Source organism: Anthonomus grandis, chromosome 8 (assembly GCF_022605725.1).
Source record: "Anthonomus grandis grandis chromosome 8, icAntGran1.3, whole genome shotgun sequence".
Lineage (NCBI taxonomy): Eukaryota > Metazoa > Arthropoda > Insecta > Coleoptera > Curculionidae > Anthonomus > Anthonomus grandis.
This window is the reverse complement of record NC_065553.1, coordinates 133,810-153,451: the sequence shown is the minus strand read 5'-3', so window position 1 is coordinate 153,451 and position 19,642 is coordinate 133,810. Positions and strand designations below refer to the sequence as shown.

At 29.2% G+C, this 19,642-nt stretch overlaps 1 protein-coding gene across 1 annotated transcript in view; it reads left to right on the top strand.

Annotated features, from left to right (window-relative positions):
* The window catches only part of LOC126739739 (beta-alanine transporter), a 31,704-nt gene extending 12,488 nt beyond the window's left edge, over positions 1–19,216 (top strand). Inside the window, exons 2-9 of the mRNA XM_050445536.1 lie at positions 426–615; positions 7,381–7,639; positions 7,688–7,802; positions 7,852–7,986; positions 8,586–8,776; positions 8,828–8,989; positions 18,482–18,660; positions 18,957–19,216. Of these exons, the coding sequence (XP_050301493.1) occupies positions 426–615; positions 7,381–7,639; positions 7,688–7,802; positions 7,852–7,986; positions 8,586–8,776; positions 8,828–8,989; positions 18,482–18,660; positions 18,957–19,181 (1,456 nt within the window). The 3' untranslated portion in view covers positions 19,182–19,216. The remainder of the gene's footprint in view (positions 1–425; positions 616–7,380; positions 7,640–7,687; positions 7,803–7,851; positions 7,987–8,585; positions 8,777–8,827; positions 8,990–18,481; positions 18,661–18,956) is intronic.
* The last annotated feature ends 426 nt before the right edge of the window (positions 19,217–19,642 follow it).

Sequence of the window (19,642 nt, the reverse complement as noted above, 5' to 3'; positions counted from 1 at the left end):
AAACATTAAATGCTGCCGGACTATATATGTAAAGAGTTGACAATTTTTTCAGATGTCCACAATCATTATACAATAAATCGTACAGACTTCATCGTGGTCAATAGATGTGATACGATGCAAATGCTCAACTTAATTCTTAACAGAGGCTTGATTGAATATAATAATTATTGCATCACATTTTTTGATAAATAAATACACATATTATTTTTTCTTTTCTTCCTAACTACTAACTTTTTTTCTCCCTCTTTAACTAAATATTTTTAAACAACCAATAAACTGCCAATACCACAAAACCCCTTTGACGTACACAACAAAAAAAAAACACCCGGAACATTTCTATCCCAATATGCGATAATCCCCCATCCCCTGTCATATCTCAAACCTTAACAATTAGCTTTATTAGGTCCATATATCTCCCATTGTAGCATTCCGATGGAACTGACAATGGATAACAAAGTGAAATTTAGCGAGTGTGCGATGTATGATCTGGATTATGACACGATAAATCTGGACAGATCGGACAGGAGTCATTTCATTCGGGGAGATGCAACTGTGCCGTGCAAAAACGGATGGACCTATCGGGTGGACGATGTGAGGAATTCTGTTATTAGTGAGGTAATTATTAATATAGGCAGGTTCAAACATCATGAAGTGAGGTTTTGCCACTTTTTGCACCCACGTGGAATTTTCAGAAGGAGATTAAAATTTAATTCGACATTGAAAAACCGATCGAGAAAATTCATTTAGAATTTCAGGATTTTTATGAAAACTTTTCTACATTTTTTTAAATTTTATTCTAAATAATTTAAAACATCCTACTGAATAAATTGAACGATTAAAGTGTAACTGAGATGTTAGTTTTTACATTTACAGGTCTGAAAGGTCTGTTTTGTGTTCCGGCAATCTGTAAAAAATATCCCTGAAATAGCTTCAAACCACTGGAATAAAGTAAAAAATTGATACAAAAGTTTGCAATATACAGGAAATTATTCTTAATATGGAAAATGTGAGAAATTAGTTAGACATTTTTTGGAATAAAAGTAAAAGCTGGTTAATAAACTGGAAAATAAAAGACAAAAGAGATTTAAAAATTACTTCAACCGCTTGTAATAAAATGGAAAATAAACTTAAAAATAGAATCTGAAACATATAGAAAATAACTTACAATGTAGAAAAGCTGGCTTTGAATGCCAGTAAGAAAATTGAAAAGTCGAAATTAATATTAAAAATTATATTTAATACCTACGGTATAATAGAAAGTTTCGATTTATATTAAAAATTGCACTAGAGATATTGCCAATTACTGTATACATCTAGAGGGAATTCAAAAAACCTCGAATGCCTGGAAAATATCCAAAAAGATATCAAATTCTTAAAATATACCAGAATGACTAGAATATAACAGCAATTTACTCTAAAGAATTATTTCAACTGGTTGGAATGGAAAAAATGAACTTTCTAATTTATAACTTGAAAGAATTAGGTAGGGACGAATTATCTGGGAGAATGATAAGAAGGTTGTGCATGAAGTGCTTGAGACAATTAATATTAGTCCGACTCTTGGCGGTATGAATAAAGTAGAAATGGTTCCTCGCTTAAGTAAGAGAAAAGAAAATTCTTGTAGGTCACTGAAAGCCATTTGTTCTGATTCATTATATGTTAGGGAAGTGTTAAAGTCCAAGAAAAAATAAGGAAAAAATGGGTAATCTAGTTTTAAGATAAATTCTGATCAGACTAGAATACAAAGTGAGCAGTATAAAAAAGCATTAGCAGAACTTTATATAAAAAATGCAGGAAATGAAAAGAATTTTGTATTATCAATGGTTGTTCTAAGGTTAAAAGACATGACCGAAAAATGAACAAAAAAAAACTATTATTAACCAGAATGTTAGTGGAATCATAACCAAAATCTCAGATTTCAGTAATTTTTGGCAGTAAATTGTTCAAATTATGAAATTGTGGTTATTGCAGAAAGCAGTTATCTATAAAGAGTTAAGTTGGAGTAACGACAGAATATCCTAATTCTAAGTTTTAAATACATAGTAAAAAGGACTTTCAATTATCTGAAGGTGGACGATGTGAGGAATTCTGTTATTAGTGAGGTAATTATTAATATAGGGAGGTTTAAACATCATGAAGTGAGGTTTTGCCACTTTTTGCACCCACGTGGAATTTTCAGGGGGAGATTAAAATTTATTTGGACATTGAAAAACCGATCGAGAAAACTCATTTAGAATTTCAGGATTTTTATGAAAACTTTTCTAAATTTTTTTAAAATTTATTCTAAATAATTTAAAATATCCTACTGAATAAATTGAACGATAAATGTGTAACTGAGATGTTAGTTTTTATATTTAGAGGTCTGAAAGGTCTCTTTTTGTGTTCCGACAATCTAGAAAAAATATCCCTAAAATAGCTTTAAACCACTGGAATAAAGTAAAAAATTAATACAAAAGTTTGCAATATACAGGAAATTATTCTTAATATGGAAAATATGAGAAATTAATTAGACATTTTTTGGAATAAAAGTAAAAGTTTATCAATAAACTGGAAAATAAAGGGCAAGAAGAATAGAACTAGTCAGAACAGTAGAATCTGAAACATATAGAAAATAACTTACAATGTAGAAAAACTGGCTTTGAATGCCAGTAAGAAAGTTGAAATGTCGGAATTAATATTAAAAATGATATAAAATTATATTTAATACCCACGGTATAATAGAAAGTTTAGATTTATATTAAAAATTGCACTAAAGATATTGCCAATTACCGTATACATCTACGAGTAGAAGGAATTCAAAAAGCCTGGAATGCCTGGAAAATATTCACAAAGATATCAAATTCTTAAAATATATTAGAATGACTAGAATATAACTTCAATTTATTCTAAAGAATTATTTTAACTGCCTAGAATAATATTAAGAATTATTTCAAAATCCTGGAAGAAACATGAATTGATATAAAATATCTGAAATTATATTGAAAATTACTCTAAAAGATAGATAAAATATGATCCTTAAGAACTAGAAGAAATTTAAGAGGCCTAAAATAACTGACAGATATAGAGTATTTTATTAAATAGTTAAGAAAATATGACAAACCCAATATAACAATTCCAGCAAAGAATACTGAAGTTCCTGTAACACTGTTAAGAATTGACTTAAAAACTTAAAATGCTTGATATTTAAAATGGTTTTAAATGATAATGATGAATTATTATTTGAATGAATGAATTAGAAATAGCAATTAGTGTAAAAGTATAAAAACTTATTTTAAAAATGTGACATAAGGTCAAATTGGTTTCGTATCGCTGGATATTAAGCTTATGGAAAATACTTGAAATAATATTAAAAACTGGTCTAGAAATGAAAAAATACTTGGAAAACAGAAATTCTTTAAAAAAAAATCGAAAGGTGGAAAAGGGTAATGAAGAAATGCCAGAAATATTACTAAAAAATTAGGAGTTTGTGCTAACTCCCTATGTAAATAAACATTAATTTTAAAAGTATAGAAGAAATGAAAAATGATACTTGGAAAATATGAAAACACATTAAATACACAAAAACTTGACGCCAATGAAAAGTCTTGATATTTCTTTGAAATTATAGAGAGGCTTATAAGAATAAAGCTCAAAGTGCACTTTTGAGTGCCATTCAAAGGATGTTTTTGAGAATTAAAATTTAAAATAAAAGACTAATTTTTAACCGCTATTGATCCCTTATACTGGGTGGTGCGTCGCCAAGCGGAACATAGGAAATCCTATGTAAATTTTAAGGGGGCAATTATTGGCTTCCCTGTACATTTTACAGAAAAAATGTAAGATAACTTTTTAAAGAGACCAATCTGGCAAACCCTCGTGCAAAGTTTCAACAAATTGTAATAAGCGAATCTTGAATTATTCAACTAAATTAAATTGCAAAATTACCAAATTTTCGGTTCAGGTAAAACCAGACACCAGCCACCAGCAAACAATTTGTTATAAGGCTTGGTCAAATCTGACGTACAGCCAAATACAAGAAATGTTTTTTTTTTGGCTTGGTGGGGAAATAAACTGAAAACATTTCAGATACTGCTCTAAAACTGTTTTCCGCATAATGTTTATTAATTATGGCTATTTTTTCGTCGATTGAATAATTCATACTTGTTTTCAAATATCGACTGTCACTGATTTATTGACATTTTTCCTCACGTCGGTCACAATATTTATTTTACTGGTGCCCGTTTGGTTTTACCTGAACCGAAAATTTGCTAATTTTGCAATTACATTTAATTGAATAATTCAAGATTCGCTTATTAAAATTTTTTGAAACTTTGCACAAGGGTTTGCCAGATTGGTCTCTTCAAAAAGTTATCTTAAATTTTTTCTATAAAATGTACAGGGAAGCTAATAATTGACTCCCTTAAAATTAACATGGGTTTTCCTATGTTCCGCTCGGCGACGCACTTGAGTCAAGAAATATACAGGGTGGTCCGGTTTCGATGGCGGAAAATTAAATGGCCGACGGCGAACGAAAAAATATTAAGTTTGCTATTATAAATAATATTCGAAAAATGATTCGTTAAAAAATTACAGGGTGTCAAAATTCCAATTAAAAAAATCATTTTTTTTTATTTATTTTATTTATTTAAGTAAGTCAAATTATTGCGTTGGTTAACTTATTAATTTTGCTATTGTTAATAGTGTTGTTAAAAGTATTGTGAAAAATGCGTTTTTCAAGTAATGAATACGCTGATATTCATTTTTTTTATGGATTTTGTGATGGAAATGCGGAAGCGCCAGTTCGTGAATATCGAAGACGGTATCCAAATAAAAGAATTCCAGATGCTCGCGTGTTCATTAGAACACATCAAAATTTTAGGAACTTTGGTCTACGTGGTAATAATGAACCAGATATGCCGAAACCAGAGAAATAATAATGAAAATCGTGTACTGCGCACTTTTGATAATAATCCAAGGCTGAGCTCTCGCAAAGCAGCTCAACAACTACAAATTCCTGAATCTCAAATATTGCGAACTTTACACGCTGACCACAGGCATGCATATCACCTACAGCCTGTTCAGGGTTTACACCCTGGTGATGCTGAAAAGAGAGTAAGATTTTGTCAGTGGCTTTTAAACTCAACAGAGGAAAATCCCGACTTTTTACACAAGATAGTTTGGACGGATGAGTCTTGTTTTACAAGACGCGGAGTGATAAATTTTCATAACATTCATGTTTGGGCACAACAGAAGTCTCATGCAGTTCGGCCAAGATCGTTTCAAAACGAATTTTCCGTTAATGTTTGGTTGGGCGTTATTCGTGATAATGTGTGTGGTCCGCATTTCCTACCTCCAAAGGCTAAACTCACAACTATTTCTAGAGTTTTTAAATAATAGTCTGCCGGACTACATTGAGGATTTACCCATTAATTTGAGACATGAAAGTTGGATACAACTGGATGGAGTCCCCCACATTTTGGAATAGGTGTAAGAAACTGGCTTCATAATAATTACCCTCGAAGGTGGATTGGCCGGCTAGGGAGGAATGATATTAATGATCAAAATGGTATTGGACCAATACCCTGGCCACCCAGTTCACCGGATGCTAATCCACTAGATTTTTACGTTTGGGGAAACATTAAGGATAAAGTTTACGCTAATCCCGTATTTAACAGAGAATTCAGAAAGCATATAATGACATGTAAAATCAAAATTTTGTGGTACTGGCTGCAATAAACTGCTTAATAACTCGGTGTAGAAAATGTATTGAGGTCGGTGGGCTGCATTTTGAACAACTTCTTTAATTATTAATTGTTTTTATATTGTTATTGTTTTTAAACGAATTAAATGTGTTATCTTCTTATGTGTGTTTATAAATCAGCATTTTTACTCGCAAACGGTGTGTCGTACGACAAAAAGTAAAGAGATGTTTTTTATTTTAAATTAAACAAGGATTTCATAAAAAAAAGAAATTAAAAAAAAAAGAGTGGCGCATCATTTTTTTAATTAAAATTGTATGAAGATCGGCCCGCACACACGTCACTGGTAAATAAAATAATAATTTTTGCACAAAAAGATGCGTCTTGATTAACTGTCTAAACGTGCCAAATTTCATTAAAATATCTAAAGTGGTTTAAGAAAAATTTTAAAAAAATGATTTTTTTAATTAGAATTTTGACACCCTGTAATTTTTTAACGAATAATTTTTCGAATATTTTTTATGATAACAAACTTATTATTTTTTCGTTCTCCGTCGGCCATTTAATTTTCCGCCATCGAAACCGGACCACCCTGTATATCTACTAGAGCAACAAATTATATCACCAAAAAAAATAGGCAATTTTCAGCCAAAGTCGTCAGCGCTCTCGACTCGAAGTTATTAGAAGCAAGAGAAATTATTTAATTTCAAGAGAATTTAAATTAGTTCTTCATATAAAAAAACATTTCTCTTTAAGCAATTTTGAATTTCTATTAAAGATTTATCTTTTTTAACCAAAAGCAAACATTAACAATAGACTGTTTGCTACGAATAAGACTGATGAGCAAATAAAGGATGCTTTTACAATAAACTCTAGTTTGCAAAAGCTGTTAATACAGCAGATGAACTATTACAGAATGATGATTGAAAGAACGCCTGAAGCTACAGTGGATTTATCTGGAAAAACTCCTTAATAGCTCCAAAACGGTTGTATTTACCGGAAAACTTGTAATAATCTAATTTTTGGTAACGAAACTCCAAAATTTTGCGGGGTTTTTATACGAAACTAAAATCCATCATATTAGTATAAAAGTTTTCAAAATATTTGGAGTTTTGTAAAACCTTTAATAATAACACGATTTTTCTAATCTACGAAAAAACTCCTCAATAACTTCATAACTGTTATAGTCACAAAAAAACTTATAAGAATCTTGTTGGTAAAAAAACTTATTAGCTTTAATATGAAACTAAAATAAACAAAATCAGTGGAAAAGATTTCAAAATATTTCGATATCTGTAAGACCTTTGATAGTATCAAGATTTCTTGAATCCCTTGAAAAACTCCTTAATAATTCTAAAACGATTGTATTTACAAGAAAACTGGTAAATGCGTATTCTAGTAATTATTATCTAGTATTCTAGTATTACTTAGCTTATTCTATTCCAGCAGCTCCCAAAAATGCATGTTACGACCCATTCCAAATTTGGATTAAATACTTTTGTTGATTTATTTTAGAAGATATTCAACAGGTTACATCTTTGCAATGTCACAATATTTTAAGTATTTTGAAACACCTCCATAGAAATCTATATTTCATTCTATAGTTAACTTAGATGCTTATTACATTTAAAATCCTATAAAGTGGTAAAACTCGCTTTACACTGAAATTCCTTCTAGACGCATAATTTAATTATTTTTTTAGTGGGACCTAGTATGTTCCAAAGATTTTTCTCCAACTCTGGCTCTAGTGCTTTTTGGCTGCAGTGGCTTAATTGGAAACTACATTTTTGGATACATCCAGGATGGCTTGGGTAGAAAACCCGCTTATTTCATTTATTTACTCATCCAGTGCGTCTTTGGAGTCGCTACAGCCCTTGCCAATAATTTTATCGTATGGGTTTTGTTTAGGGTTGGAGTAGGGTTTACCATTCCAGCCATCCTGGGTACACCATACGTTTTAGGTAAGAGAGGACCTTAAAAAACCCTGATTTATTAATTTAAAATTTTAGCCATTGAACTAGTAGGCCCTAAGGATAGAACCACCGTAACAATTCTAATCAATATTGCATACTCACTGTCGCTGATCAGTTTGGCCATAGTGGTATGGGCCGTCAGGAATTGGAGGTAAATAATAACATTTTATAGAAATAAGCAATTGTGGTTAATATTTTAGATGGATGGCATTGGCGACTACTGCACCCTTTATAACCCTGTTTGCCACATGGTGTTTATTGCCAGAGAGTCCAAGGTGGTTGCTGGCTCAAGGAAAATACGAAGAGGCGGAGAAAATACTTGAGATTATGGCAAGGTTTGAGGTTCTTTTATTTAATATCTTCTTCTTCTTCTTTTTTTTTTTCGTTAAGCCGCGTCTTTGCAGATGGCCGCCCATATTCTGCTTACACATGAAAGGCGTACTTTGAAGGTACGTCTGGATCATTCCATGCCTTTTATGGGGTAGTCTCTTTCAATTTTTTTGTGCTTTTTTATTAGGTATTTTATGATTTTGTGCATGGACATTGACGCTGGTTTTGTTAGAATGTTTTTTATTTAACATCAAAACGAAACTGTGACGTAAAAGTAACCATTTCCATTTTTATAATTGTACCATGTTCGAAAACAAATGAAACTGTAAGACTTGTGATATGCCTTTTAAGCTTTACACTTTAAAATTCACAGCTTTCCTTGGACTGCGGCTCACACAATATAATCCTAAAAATATTTCCCTGGATTTTATTTCTCGTGTTTCAGAAAGTTCTAGACAGTTGACATAAGATTAAGAAAATATTTCCTTTAAAGACGTCACTTACGAGCATAAAAGTGCCCTTAAAAATGCTTTTTAGCGTTACCTTTTACTGCACATAGAGCGGTTAAGTACCTTACTATAAAATAAATTGTTTTTTTTTGTAGGATTAATGGCAAAACATTTCCCGGTAATTCACTTCCGAAATCATTGAAAAACGCCCACTCCGAGACAAAGTATGGGATAATGCATTTATTTAAGAATCGCAATTTAAGATGGAAAACTATTATTGTGACGTTTTTATGGTTTACTAATACGAGCGTTTATGTGGGATTATCTTATTATGCACCCGCTTTAGGTATATAAATGATCTAATATATAAGGGGTTTATTAATTTATTCATTTGTAGGAGGGGATGAGTTTTTAAATTTCTTTTTGGCCGGAGCAGTCGAGTTGCCTACTTATTTGTTTCTATGGCCCGCAATGGAAAGACTTGGAAGAAGATGGACTTTATGTATTAGTATGATTATAGGGGGTTCGTCTTGTTTGGCAACGTTTTTAGTACAAAATGGTAAGTAAAAACAAATTATGCCAAGACATCTTCAGAAAAAAAAAACATAATTTAAGCATCATTTTTTTAAATTTTGGTCTTGGACTGTAACGCGCTAGACTCACTGTAACACACGTATTATTAATGAAATTATTTATTAAAAAAATCCTTAATCTTAAATAAAAAAAATTATGAGTGTTCTTGGAATAGTTTTTTAATCACCCCGCCTGGTTAAAAGTTAAAATATTCATTTGAAATAACTTTTGAAAATATACTATCCATAACATCTTTAAGTTAACAGATATTTTATGTATCAAAACCATATTTTGGATATTTTTTTGATTTCTAGCAATCTTTAAGAAAAATGACATTTAAAAAAAAACTTCTTAGTAATACTCAAAATTGCATTTTAGCAATTTTTATTAATTATATATATTATTTTAGATTCTAAAGGTGAATATATATATAGTTCTTCTAGGCAGCAAACAAAAGTATTTCTGTCTCTTTTTATATATTTTATTATGAATAAACTTCCTTTTGATTTAATCGTATATTTTAGTGGCTTCCTGAAGATGATCCAATGCATTCCAAAACGTCTTAGGTTTTATCTTAGGGCTCTTAACATCAATTAATTACAAATAAATATTGCTATACTGGAATAAAGAAAATTGTTGGATTTTTCATTGCTTCAACCGCATTTCCTTGCACTACTTGGGTTCATTAAACATATACAAATACTATAATTTCATTGCAATCCTTGATGCTATTTTTATCTGAGATGGGTTTTTTCTATTGAGTAAAAAATAAAACTTTTCATGGTTCACTAAAGTTTATTTGGACACTTAAAATTATCTTAAAAGTGTTTTTTTTTACGTAAATAGGTTCAATAAATACGAAAACCATTAATTAATTTCAGTTTTTCCAAAGAATAGGATTTAAAAGGATTTTAATATAGCTTATAATGACTACTTATAATTAAGAGAATGTGAATTTTCCTCCCTACTTTTTTCATTCCTCTATTAATGCAAGAAATAACCAAATTTTTTGTTAAAGTAATTGTATTCATTACCTACGAAAATTACCTTTATACTAAATCTTTGAATCTTTGAAGATTCTTTTTGGGTTTAATATAACTCATTTTTTCTCATGCTTTATCTTAAAATGCTAATGTCTTTACGTAAATGAGTTCATTATGTACGAAAACCATAATTTCATTACAGTTTTTTACGATACTCTGGTCCAAGATAGGTTACGATTAATGAAAATAATAAAACCGATATATTTTAGCTTTTCATTATGCTCTGAAGTTCAATATAAAGGAAAGTCATAATTTCATTAAAATATGGGTCTAAGATGGGTTATAATAATTGAGTATAAAGAAAATTTCGATATTGTTTCTACTATATTTCTTGTTCTACTATTGCCTAAACTAGTTTAAAAAAATATTTTTTTTTTAGTAAATAGAATCATTGTTTATAAAATGAATAACTCCATTACAGTTTTTGATGTTACTAGAGGCTAATATGGTTTTTAATGACCGAAAATGGAGAAAATATTAATTTTTCTCCGAACAACATTTTATTTGCTCTATTAGTATAAAAATTAACTAAAAATTCTATTTTTAAAGTAGTTAAGTCTGAAATAACTCATTTTCATTGTAAACTGCATTTATTGCTTTTGATTTATCTTAAAATACTAATTTCTTTACGTAGATTAGTTCATTATATACGAAGACCATAATTTCATTACAGTTTTTTACGATACTCGTGTCTGAGATAGGCTACAACTAATGAAAATAAAAAAATATCAATATTTTTTCATTTTTCATGATATCTCATAACCTTTCCCTTTAAAGGTTATATTTTCCCTCTTTAGTGAAATTCATGATAAACGGATACCATAATTTCATTACAGCATTTGGGTCTAAGATAGGTCGTAATGTATGATACAATGAATCTATTTACGTAAAAAAAAATACTTTTTAAAAAAAATTTAGGCAATAGTAGAGTAAGAAATGTAATAGAGAAAATATCGATATTGTTACTACTATGTTTCTTGCTCTACTACTGCATAAATTATTTTAAAGAAGTAGTTTTTCTTAAGTAAATAGGTTTATTGTTTATGAAGTCAATTATTTTATTACAGTTTTTGATACTACCAGGGGCTAATAGGGGTTTTAATCACCGAAAATGAAGAAAATATTTATTTTCCTTTTCATTTTTCTAACCATACTTCATTATTTTATTACTGCGAGAATTAAATTAAAAATTATATTTTTTTAGGGCATAATTGCCCTACATTATCTACGAAAACTAGCTTTTCATTAAATTCTTTCAAGATCTCTAATTTTTCATTGCAAATCGCATATATTTCTCCTAAATTATCTTAAAATACCAATTTCTTTAAAAAAGTAGGTTTATTATATACGAAAACCATAATGTTCGTACAGTTTTTTACGATATTCGGGTCTAAGATAGCTTACGGTTGATGAAAATAAAAAAAAATTGATATTTTTTAACTTTTTACTATATTCCATAACCTTTCACTAAGCTTTCTGTATTTATTAATAAAATTGCTTTAAAGTTATATTTTTCTTTATAATCGAGTTGATTGATTACATACGAATACCATAATTTCATTAGAATTTTTGCCAATATTTGGGTCTGATGACCGGTTATAATGACCGAGTACAAAGAAAATATCTTTTAAAGTAGTATTTTTCTTACGTAAACGGGCCTTATTGTAGTAATTTCATTAGAGTTTTTGACGCTACTAGGGCTTAATACGGATTTTATTAACTGAAAATTGAGAAAAAATTGATTTTCCTCATCAAATTTTCTAACTACATTTCATTGCGTTATTAGTGTAGGAATTGACTTAGTGTTAGGAATTTTTATTTTTAAGCTAATTGTGTTCATTACATACGAAAACTACCTTTCCATTACAATCTGTGACGAGTCTTGGGTCTAAGATAAATAATTTTTCATTGTAAACCACATTTATGCATTATCTTAAACTACTTTAGGCCCATGAGTTCTTTATGATTGAAAATCAATTTCATTACAGTTTTTTAAAATACATAAGTCTAAGATAGGTTACGATTAATGAAAATGAAAAAATATTGATATTTTTCTACTTTTTATTGTAGCTCATATCCTTTATTTATGCTTTATGTATTTATTGCTAGAAATGCCTAAAAATTATATTTTTTCTTCGTAGTCAAGTTCAATATGCACGGAAATAATAATTTCATTACAATCTTTGACATTATTTGGGTCTGAGATGGGTTATAATAACAGTATAAAGAAAACATCGTTATTTTTATCTATTGCAGTTCCTACTCTACTATTGCCTTAATAGTAAATAGGTTTATTGTATATAGAATAGGTAGTTTCATGAGGGTTTTTCTGTTACTAAGGTCTAATATGGGTTTTATTAACCAAAAATGGAGAAAAAGTTGATTTTTCTTTCAGCTTTTTTACCCACATTTTATTGCTTTATTACTGCAGCAATTAACAAAAAAATGTTTTTTGTTAAAGTAATTAAGTTCATTATTTTGGTCCTTACTCTTGGATCTGAAAAAAAAAATATTTCAATTTGTATTGAAAATTCTTTAGTCTAAAATGGGAATATAAATAAAATCAATATTTTCAATTTTTCATTACTACTGAATTTCATAGCTTTACTGCCTGAATTAGTTTAATATTATGTCTACTTACATAAGTGGGTTCAGTAACAAACGTGTTCAAGTGTAATAAGTGTTCTACTAGTCCTTAAGTTAATTAAATATACCAAAGTTAGGCGTAATTAAATATTCATTATTTCTATACATTTTCGCTAATTATTTGCTTACACGTTTACCGATTTCATTTTTTTTGGTACCGTTAAATAGAGAATTTTACGCTCCTTACTACGATGTATCACACGATGGGGGTTCCCATTTGACATATTAAAGTGAGGTTAACTGGAGGTGAGGAGGTGATTGACAGAACTTCAGTAAATGCATAATTAAACGTCCCCCTGTATATCTAATTTGACGTATTTTATCGTTTTGAAATGAAAGGACTGTATATTTTTTTTAAAAATGGGTTCAATGCGAATGAAAACCATCTTTTAGCTATAATTTTTGACAATTCTTTGATCTTCATAAATTGGTAATATTGATTGAAAATAGAGAAAATATCGATATTTGCAAATTTTCATTGTACTACCGGAGTTCATTGCATTTCTTAACGGTTCTTGAGCCTAAGATAAATGGAAATGTAGAGAAAATGTCAATCAAAATTTTTAAGTTTTCGTAGTACTTCCAGATTTATTACGCCAATTTTTCCTTATATGTTTTATACAACGTTTTTTTTTATACAAATAGCTTTATTAAATACAAAAACCATAATTTTATAACTGTTTTTAACGATACTGAAATCTTAGTTGGATTACGACTACTAAAAATAAAGAAGATATCGAAATTTTCTCTCAACCTCTCAGTGATCTCCTACTATACCCCATATAAAGTAGATATTGTGGTATATTTAAAGTAATTAACTTCATTACATACGTTTTCTATGCGTCTATTTTTCTAAGGTCTAAATTATTTCTAAATAAACTTTTTCTTACTTAGGTGAGTTCATTGCATACAAAATCCTTAATTTTATTACAATTCCTTGCGATTTTTGAGTCTGAGATAGAAATATAAATAAAATAAATTGATTTATTGTATACGAAAACTTGATTACAATTACAGATAATACTGAGCCCTAACGTGGGTTTTAGTGACTAAAATGAAGAAAATATCAATTTTCCTCATTTTTCTTTATCTTTTTTATAGAATTTTATGTAGTTACTAGTACTTTTTCATTATAATATTTAATAACTCTTGAGGGACGGATTATTATTAGTAAAAATAAAGAAAATATCAATATTTTTAAGTTATCGTGGAACTACCGCAATTATTATTCTACAATTATCTGAATTATTTTAAAGTTGTATTTATTTAATGTAAATAGGTTCATTACATTCAAAAATCATTCTTTCATTACCTTTGGTGAGGGAAAATATAGATCCTTAACTTCATTGGTCATCCCGATGTCATTGCTTTCAGAATTATTTTAAAATTGTGTTTTCATACGTAATGGGGTTTATTATAAGAAAATAATCATTGCATTGCAATAAATTAATTGTGCGCGAAAACTATAATTTCAATACGGTTTTTGACGATATTGGGGCTTTGATGTATTAGCATAGCTTAAAATTAAGAAAATATCGATATATTAATGATTTATTAGGGACCTACTAGTGCCTGAATTAAGTAAAAAAAAATTTTTTTTTTGAAAATTCTTCGGTCTGATTTACTGCTTGAATTACTATAAAATTGTGTTTTCTTACATAATAGGATTCAAACCATCATTTCATTATAGTCATTAATGATACGAAAGGCTCATATGGTCTATAATAATCGAAAATAGTAAAAATATTCGATGTTTTTTATTTCTCATTATATCTGCTAAATTTCATTGCCACCTAATTATGAAATTAAAAAAATCAATGAGCCAACGTTTTGACTAAGTCATACTCAGGAGGAAATAAGTTTAGAAATTCAAAAGCAAAGTTTTTATATATTAAAAAGAAAATACTAATTTAAATAAAGTAAGAAACTTTAAAATGTGGTGAGCACAAACATTTTCACAATTTTCTTTTTTTTTGCTTTTATACAATAAAAAAAGCAAATAATTACCTAAATATTTAGTTCTTAAAACAACTGCTGTATCCAGTTAATTCTTTAACTGATGTGCATTTGCTATAAGAACCAACTATAAAAAAAATCCTCGTTTAATCAATAAGACTAAGGTTGGGAGACCAAGATTGGGTTAATTAGCTGAGACCAAGTGGTCCCCAGGACTATTTATTGGACAACTAGGAAAGACTTCAATGCACCACTTGGTCCCCAGCTAATTAACCCAATCTTAATTGTTTTATTATGAACAATAATTAAATAGAAAATATTGGGTGAATTGACTAAGATTTGAAATAACTCTTACTTTAACATTTCAGAGAATCAAAGTCGAGATAAACCATCGGTCGTATCAGAAAAATGGGTGGTTAAAAAGTAAGCTATCTCAGAAAATATACTTTGTCGAACATTGATCCATTCCCTTCATAATTACCTTAAAACCATCTATTCTTAATACATAATTAATTAATCACCAGTAATAAAATGCCAACGCAGCCCTATTATCGAAGGATCAAATTTTCAAACGATCTCCGTCCAATTTCCTAATATTACTTTCATCATGACGTAAGATAGTAACTGGAGTTGAATTTATTGCCGAGTATCTCTGGCGTTATCGCTGAGGAACCCCTCCCTTCCTTTCCCGAATATACTTTTCACTATAATTTTCTCCATTTAATGAGACAATATGAGTTTTATCGTAGAAGTTCTATTAGGAGTGAAATTTTCAAGAAAAATATTTGAAGCATAACCTAATTGGATATGCACGTATTTGTTCCTTTATGAAAACTTTTATATGAATTATTATGTAAACTGTCAGTTAACGACTCTAATTTATTTTAAAATCCTATTAGCTGAAAGTAATTTAGAAAAAGGGTTGCAAAAGTAAGCTTGTTTAAGCTGAAAAAGTTTATTCAGCATTTTTTTCTCATGCATAATTTAATTAGCTATGATTCCGCTTTTTTTAAGCAAGTATATAGAAGTCTTTGTTTGTGGTTCATGTTTTGCTGTTATAAATTAGTAGTTTCGGTATTAGACAATTTAAACAAAAAAATACTCCTTATGGAAATAGTTTAATAGCAGCAGTGATTTATACCATTAAAAATTGTCATAAAAATGACGAACATTCCGGTTTTATATGAAAAATGGACGAACGTCCGAGAAATTCTCGAATCGTATTACGTTTCGTGGTACGTGAGGGTTTTCGCTGATTTTGTACTCAAACAGAAAAAGTTTTTCAGCATAAAATTTTTGAGATCAAAAAATCAGTTTTTAAAGATTAAAAAAAAGGAGAATATATTAAAAAAAGGATTTTTTTATCATCAATATTGTGGAAATAAGTTTAGTAAATAAGAATTTAAATAATTAGAGTACATGAGACAATAAATGAATGAATACAATTTTTAGAATATTTAGGCAGTACAAGAGATTCAATATTTATTCGTTTTTATAATTTTGTAAAGAAAAGATTTTTATAACGTTTTATTGGTCTCGGTGGTTTTTAAGACCCTTTCGGGATACGCCCTTAAGTTATAGTGAATGTCCTTTCGATTTTACCAAAAATAAACCGTAAGCGCCTGTATATTTTAGAAAGCCATATGAACGATGCAAATTCTAAATTGTTGTGATATACTAATACGTTATATAAATATCAGTAAATATATCTTACTACACTCGTCTGTAAATAAAAAAAATAAATTGAGCTAAGGCGGACATAATAGCTGAAAAAAAAGAACTGACCACTTTGTATGACCTGCATTTATGTAAAGCGAAATCATTTTATTCAATTAAATAATAATCAATGCTTTCAAGTCGTAAATCAAATGTAAGAGAGTCAATTTGTAAAAATTTTCCTATCCCCAAGATTTCTACCAATGATGTATACTAGAAACGGTAGTTGTCCATTTATATGTTCAAAGTACATATTCTCTTTGACTCAAGAAGTGTTATGTATACCCAGAAACCATTTCCAAAAAAGGCAGTGATGATGTTTCTTCTCTACTGAATCATTATGTGTATAATCCCGTTGATTCAAACATAAGAGAGTTGGATTTGTTTTGTGACTCTTACAAGAATTACACTTTTTTTCGCTACTTGCATAATCGTATTCATCAACAAAAAAGATTTGATTCTGTTCGAGTTGATAAGAATATGGGAATTGTCAATCAGACAGACAGCCACAGTTGCAACAATGAAGAACTTATGTGACCTCGTTCAATCTTTCAGAAGAACACCTTCACCCTTTGTAGTGAAACATCTTACAGAAGACAATCAACGCATTTTTCAAAAGTGAACACTTATGAAAAATGCGTGCAAAAAATTTTATAAAAGAAAAGCTAGCTTTCCAATTCAGCCAATAAGGCAGTTCAAAGTTTCAAAAGAACACCAATATAGGTTAATTAAGTATAGAAACTCATATAATGGGACATGGAATCGTGATGGATAGAAAACCTCTTGTTCTCAAAAATTTGGAGAGAAACCGACCAATTTTCTCTTCCCGAAATATCTTATGCAGGTAAACTTATACTCATTATACTGTTACTTTGACTTGTTAATTTTTCGTATTCGCTCCAGGTCCAATACCAATTTCGTCCGAAAAATTTGCCAATTTGCAGAGTTTAAAAAAGTTCAGTGGAAAAGAAACTCAGGATTATTTTACCTCACTGGTGCATAATTAACTGGGAATATGGGGGACGTCTTTCATATATAGAAACTTTCAAGGCAAACACAAAACATCTTGTTTATTTTATTTTTATTAATTTTTCATTCAACATTCAACACAACATTCTTGTTTATTAATTTTAAGTTATACACATGCAGGTACTTGCACCTGGGTATACTTTATTGTATTGGTACTATAGATTAATTTTGTTTACATCTATCCTGTATTAAGCATGTATTTCTTATGTTGAATAAATTTTCAATTTTCAAAAAAAAAATAAAAGTTCCTTACGCTAATCGACTTATTAATTTTCCATTTTAGGTGATCAAATTCATGTCAGAATACCGAAGAATATTTTTTAGTTCAGTTTTGTTTCACTTTATTATTTATGTAGGCATACAGCTGGTTGTTAAGTGAAATAAACATACTTTCAAAAATAAAATTATTATAAATGCAGGGAAAAACAGCCTAAGTCACCCCCAATTACCAATAAATTGTTGATTTTTCTATCAATTCTATTTTTAAATGCTTTTAGTAGCAGCATCCCAACATTCTAGCGTACAAACTTTGGGTAAAATAACACATTTTGCAAAATAATTTATAAAATATAAATTTAGGAATAAGTATCTAAAAAAAAAAACTGGATTTTACATTTAAAATTTTTATATATTTTTCAGTATCAGATTAAACGAGTATTAACTACTAAACTAAATAAAATTTCACCTTTTTTTTTAATTCATCTTTTTCACATTAAATTAAGCATAAAAACACTTTATTGGATCGGTTTTGGAATTCTAAATACTTCATACATATGGATCGGAAAACTAAATTAAACCCATAAATTTGAACGATTTTCCGTTGTGGATTTATACCTTTTTTTATTTTTTACGTTAGTTTACGTTACTTTAAAAATGCTTTTTGAGGTAATTTAATTTTTTAAAAATTATTAGTAAAATCTGGGAACAAACAAAATTAATTTATCAATGGTTTTAAGTTCTTAGAACTTAATTAATTAATACGCTTATTCCTTCTGATGAAAATTATAACATAATTTTTTATAATAATAGTAATAAATTAATATTATTTATAATTTAAACATATTATAAAATATTTGATTTATTTTCAGATTATATGATAACCCTAACGTTATACTGCATTGGCAAAATGGGAATTTCCTCGTCTTTTGTCGTATTACCGCTAATGGCTTCCGAACTGTACCCGACCGTTGTCAGGGGTCTCGGAATGTCGTTAAGTTCAGTTGTAGGCATGCTTGGACCCATTTTTATACCTTTGGTCAATTATTTGGTAAGAGAAAAATATTGTAATTGTAGTAATAAAAGTACAAAGTGTGTTTGAATAAAACACACATATACCCCAATATTATCTATAAAAAGATATAATAGATCCATAATAATATATCCACGTACACAATTTAAAGCAAAACAAAACATGACATTGATCGATTTGATACTCCCGTTTCATCTTGCAACCTTTATTAACATAAATATATTTTAAGCGTTTTCCTTAAGAGAGAAATTTTACGAGCGAAAAAAACTGGTTTAAAATTAGTGTTCTCAAAATTAGTGAACTTATTTTTACAGGGTTCTGATATGATTATACTCCCATTGATAATAATGGGCGCAATGTTGGTGGCTGGAGGTTTGTGTTCTTTATTACTTCCGGAGACCCTCAACGAACATTTGCCACAGACTTTAGAAGATGCCGAGCGAACCAAGTTGGATTTTTTTGCTTGTTGTGTACCACCACAGAGGGATGAATCTGTAAGGAGGAATAACGCTGATTTGGAGTGTAATATTTTAAAGTAATTTTTTTGTGTTCAATAAATATTATTAGTAAATTACCTGACAGTTTTACCACTATCCAAAACCCTTTATTTTTACTCTCGACACGTGTTTCGCTAATTATGTTAGCATCTTCGGGAGAAGTTTAAAATTAAACTAAAACTACTTACAAATCTCCTTATGTGCTAATGATGTAACTAATAGAGAAGAAAAAGTAATGAAGCATTGCCAAACAAATCTTAAATACTAACTAAACTATATAATTGACTATTGGACCTTTATCTCTATTAAGAATGTTTTTTTGATTTTTGAACATTGCTAAACTTCGTATTCAAGTTGTCCATCCCTACTAAGTGACCAGTATTTAAAACATTTTCAGTCACACTTGACTTTTTAACTTTTCCATATTTCACATGAGCTACATGTTCTTAAGTCTGACATTAATTAATCTTCTGGTTTGTCCTATGGACTTTTTATCACAATCG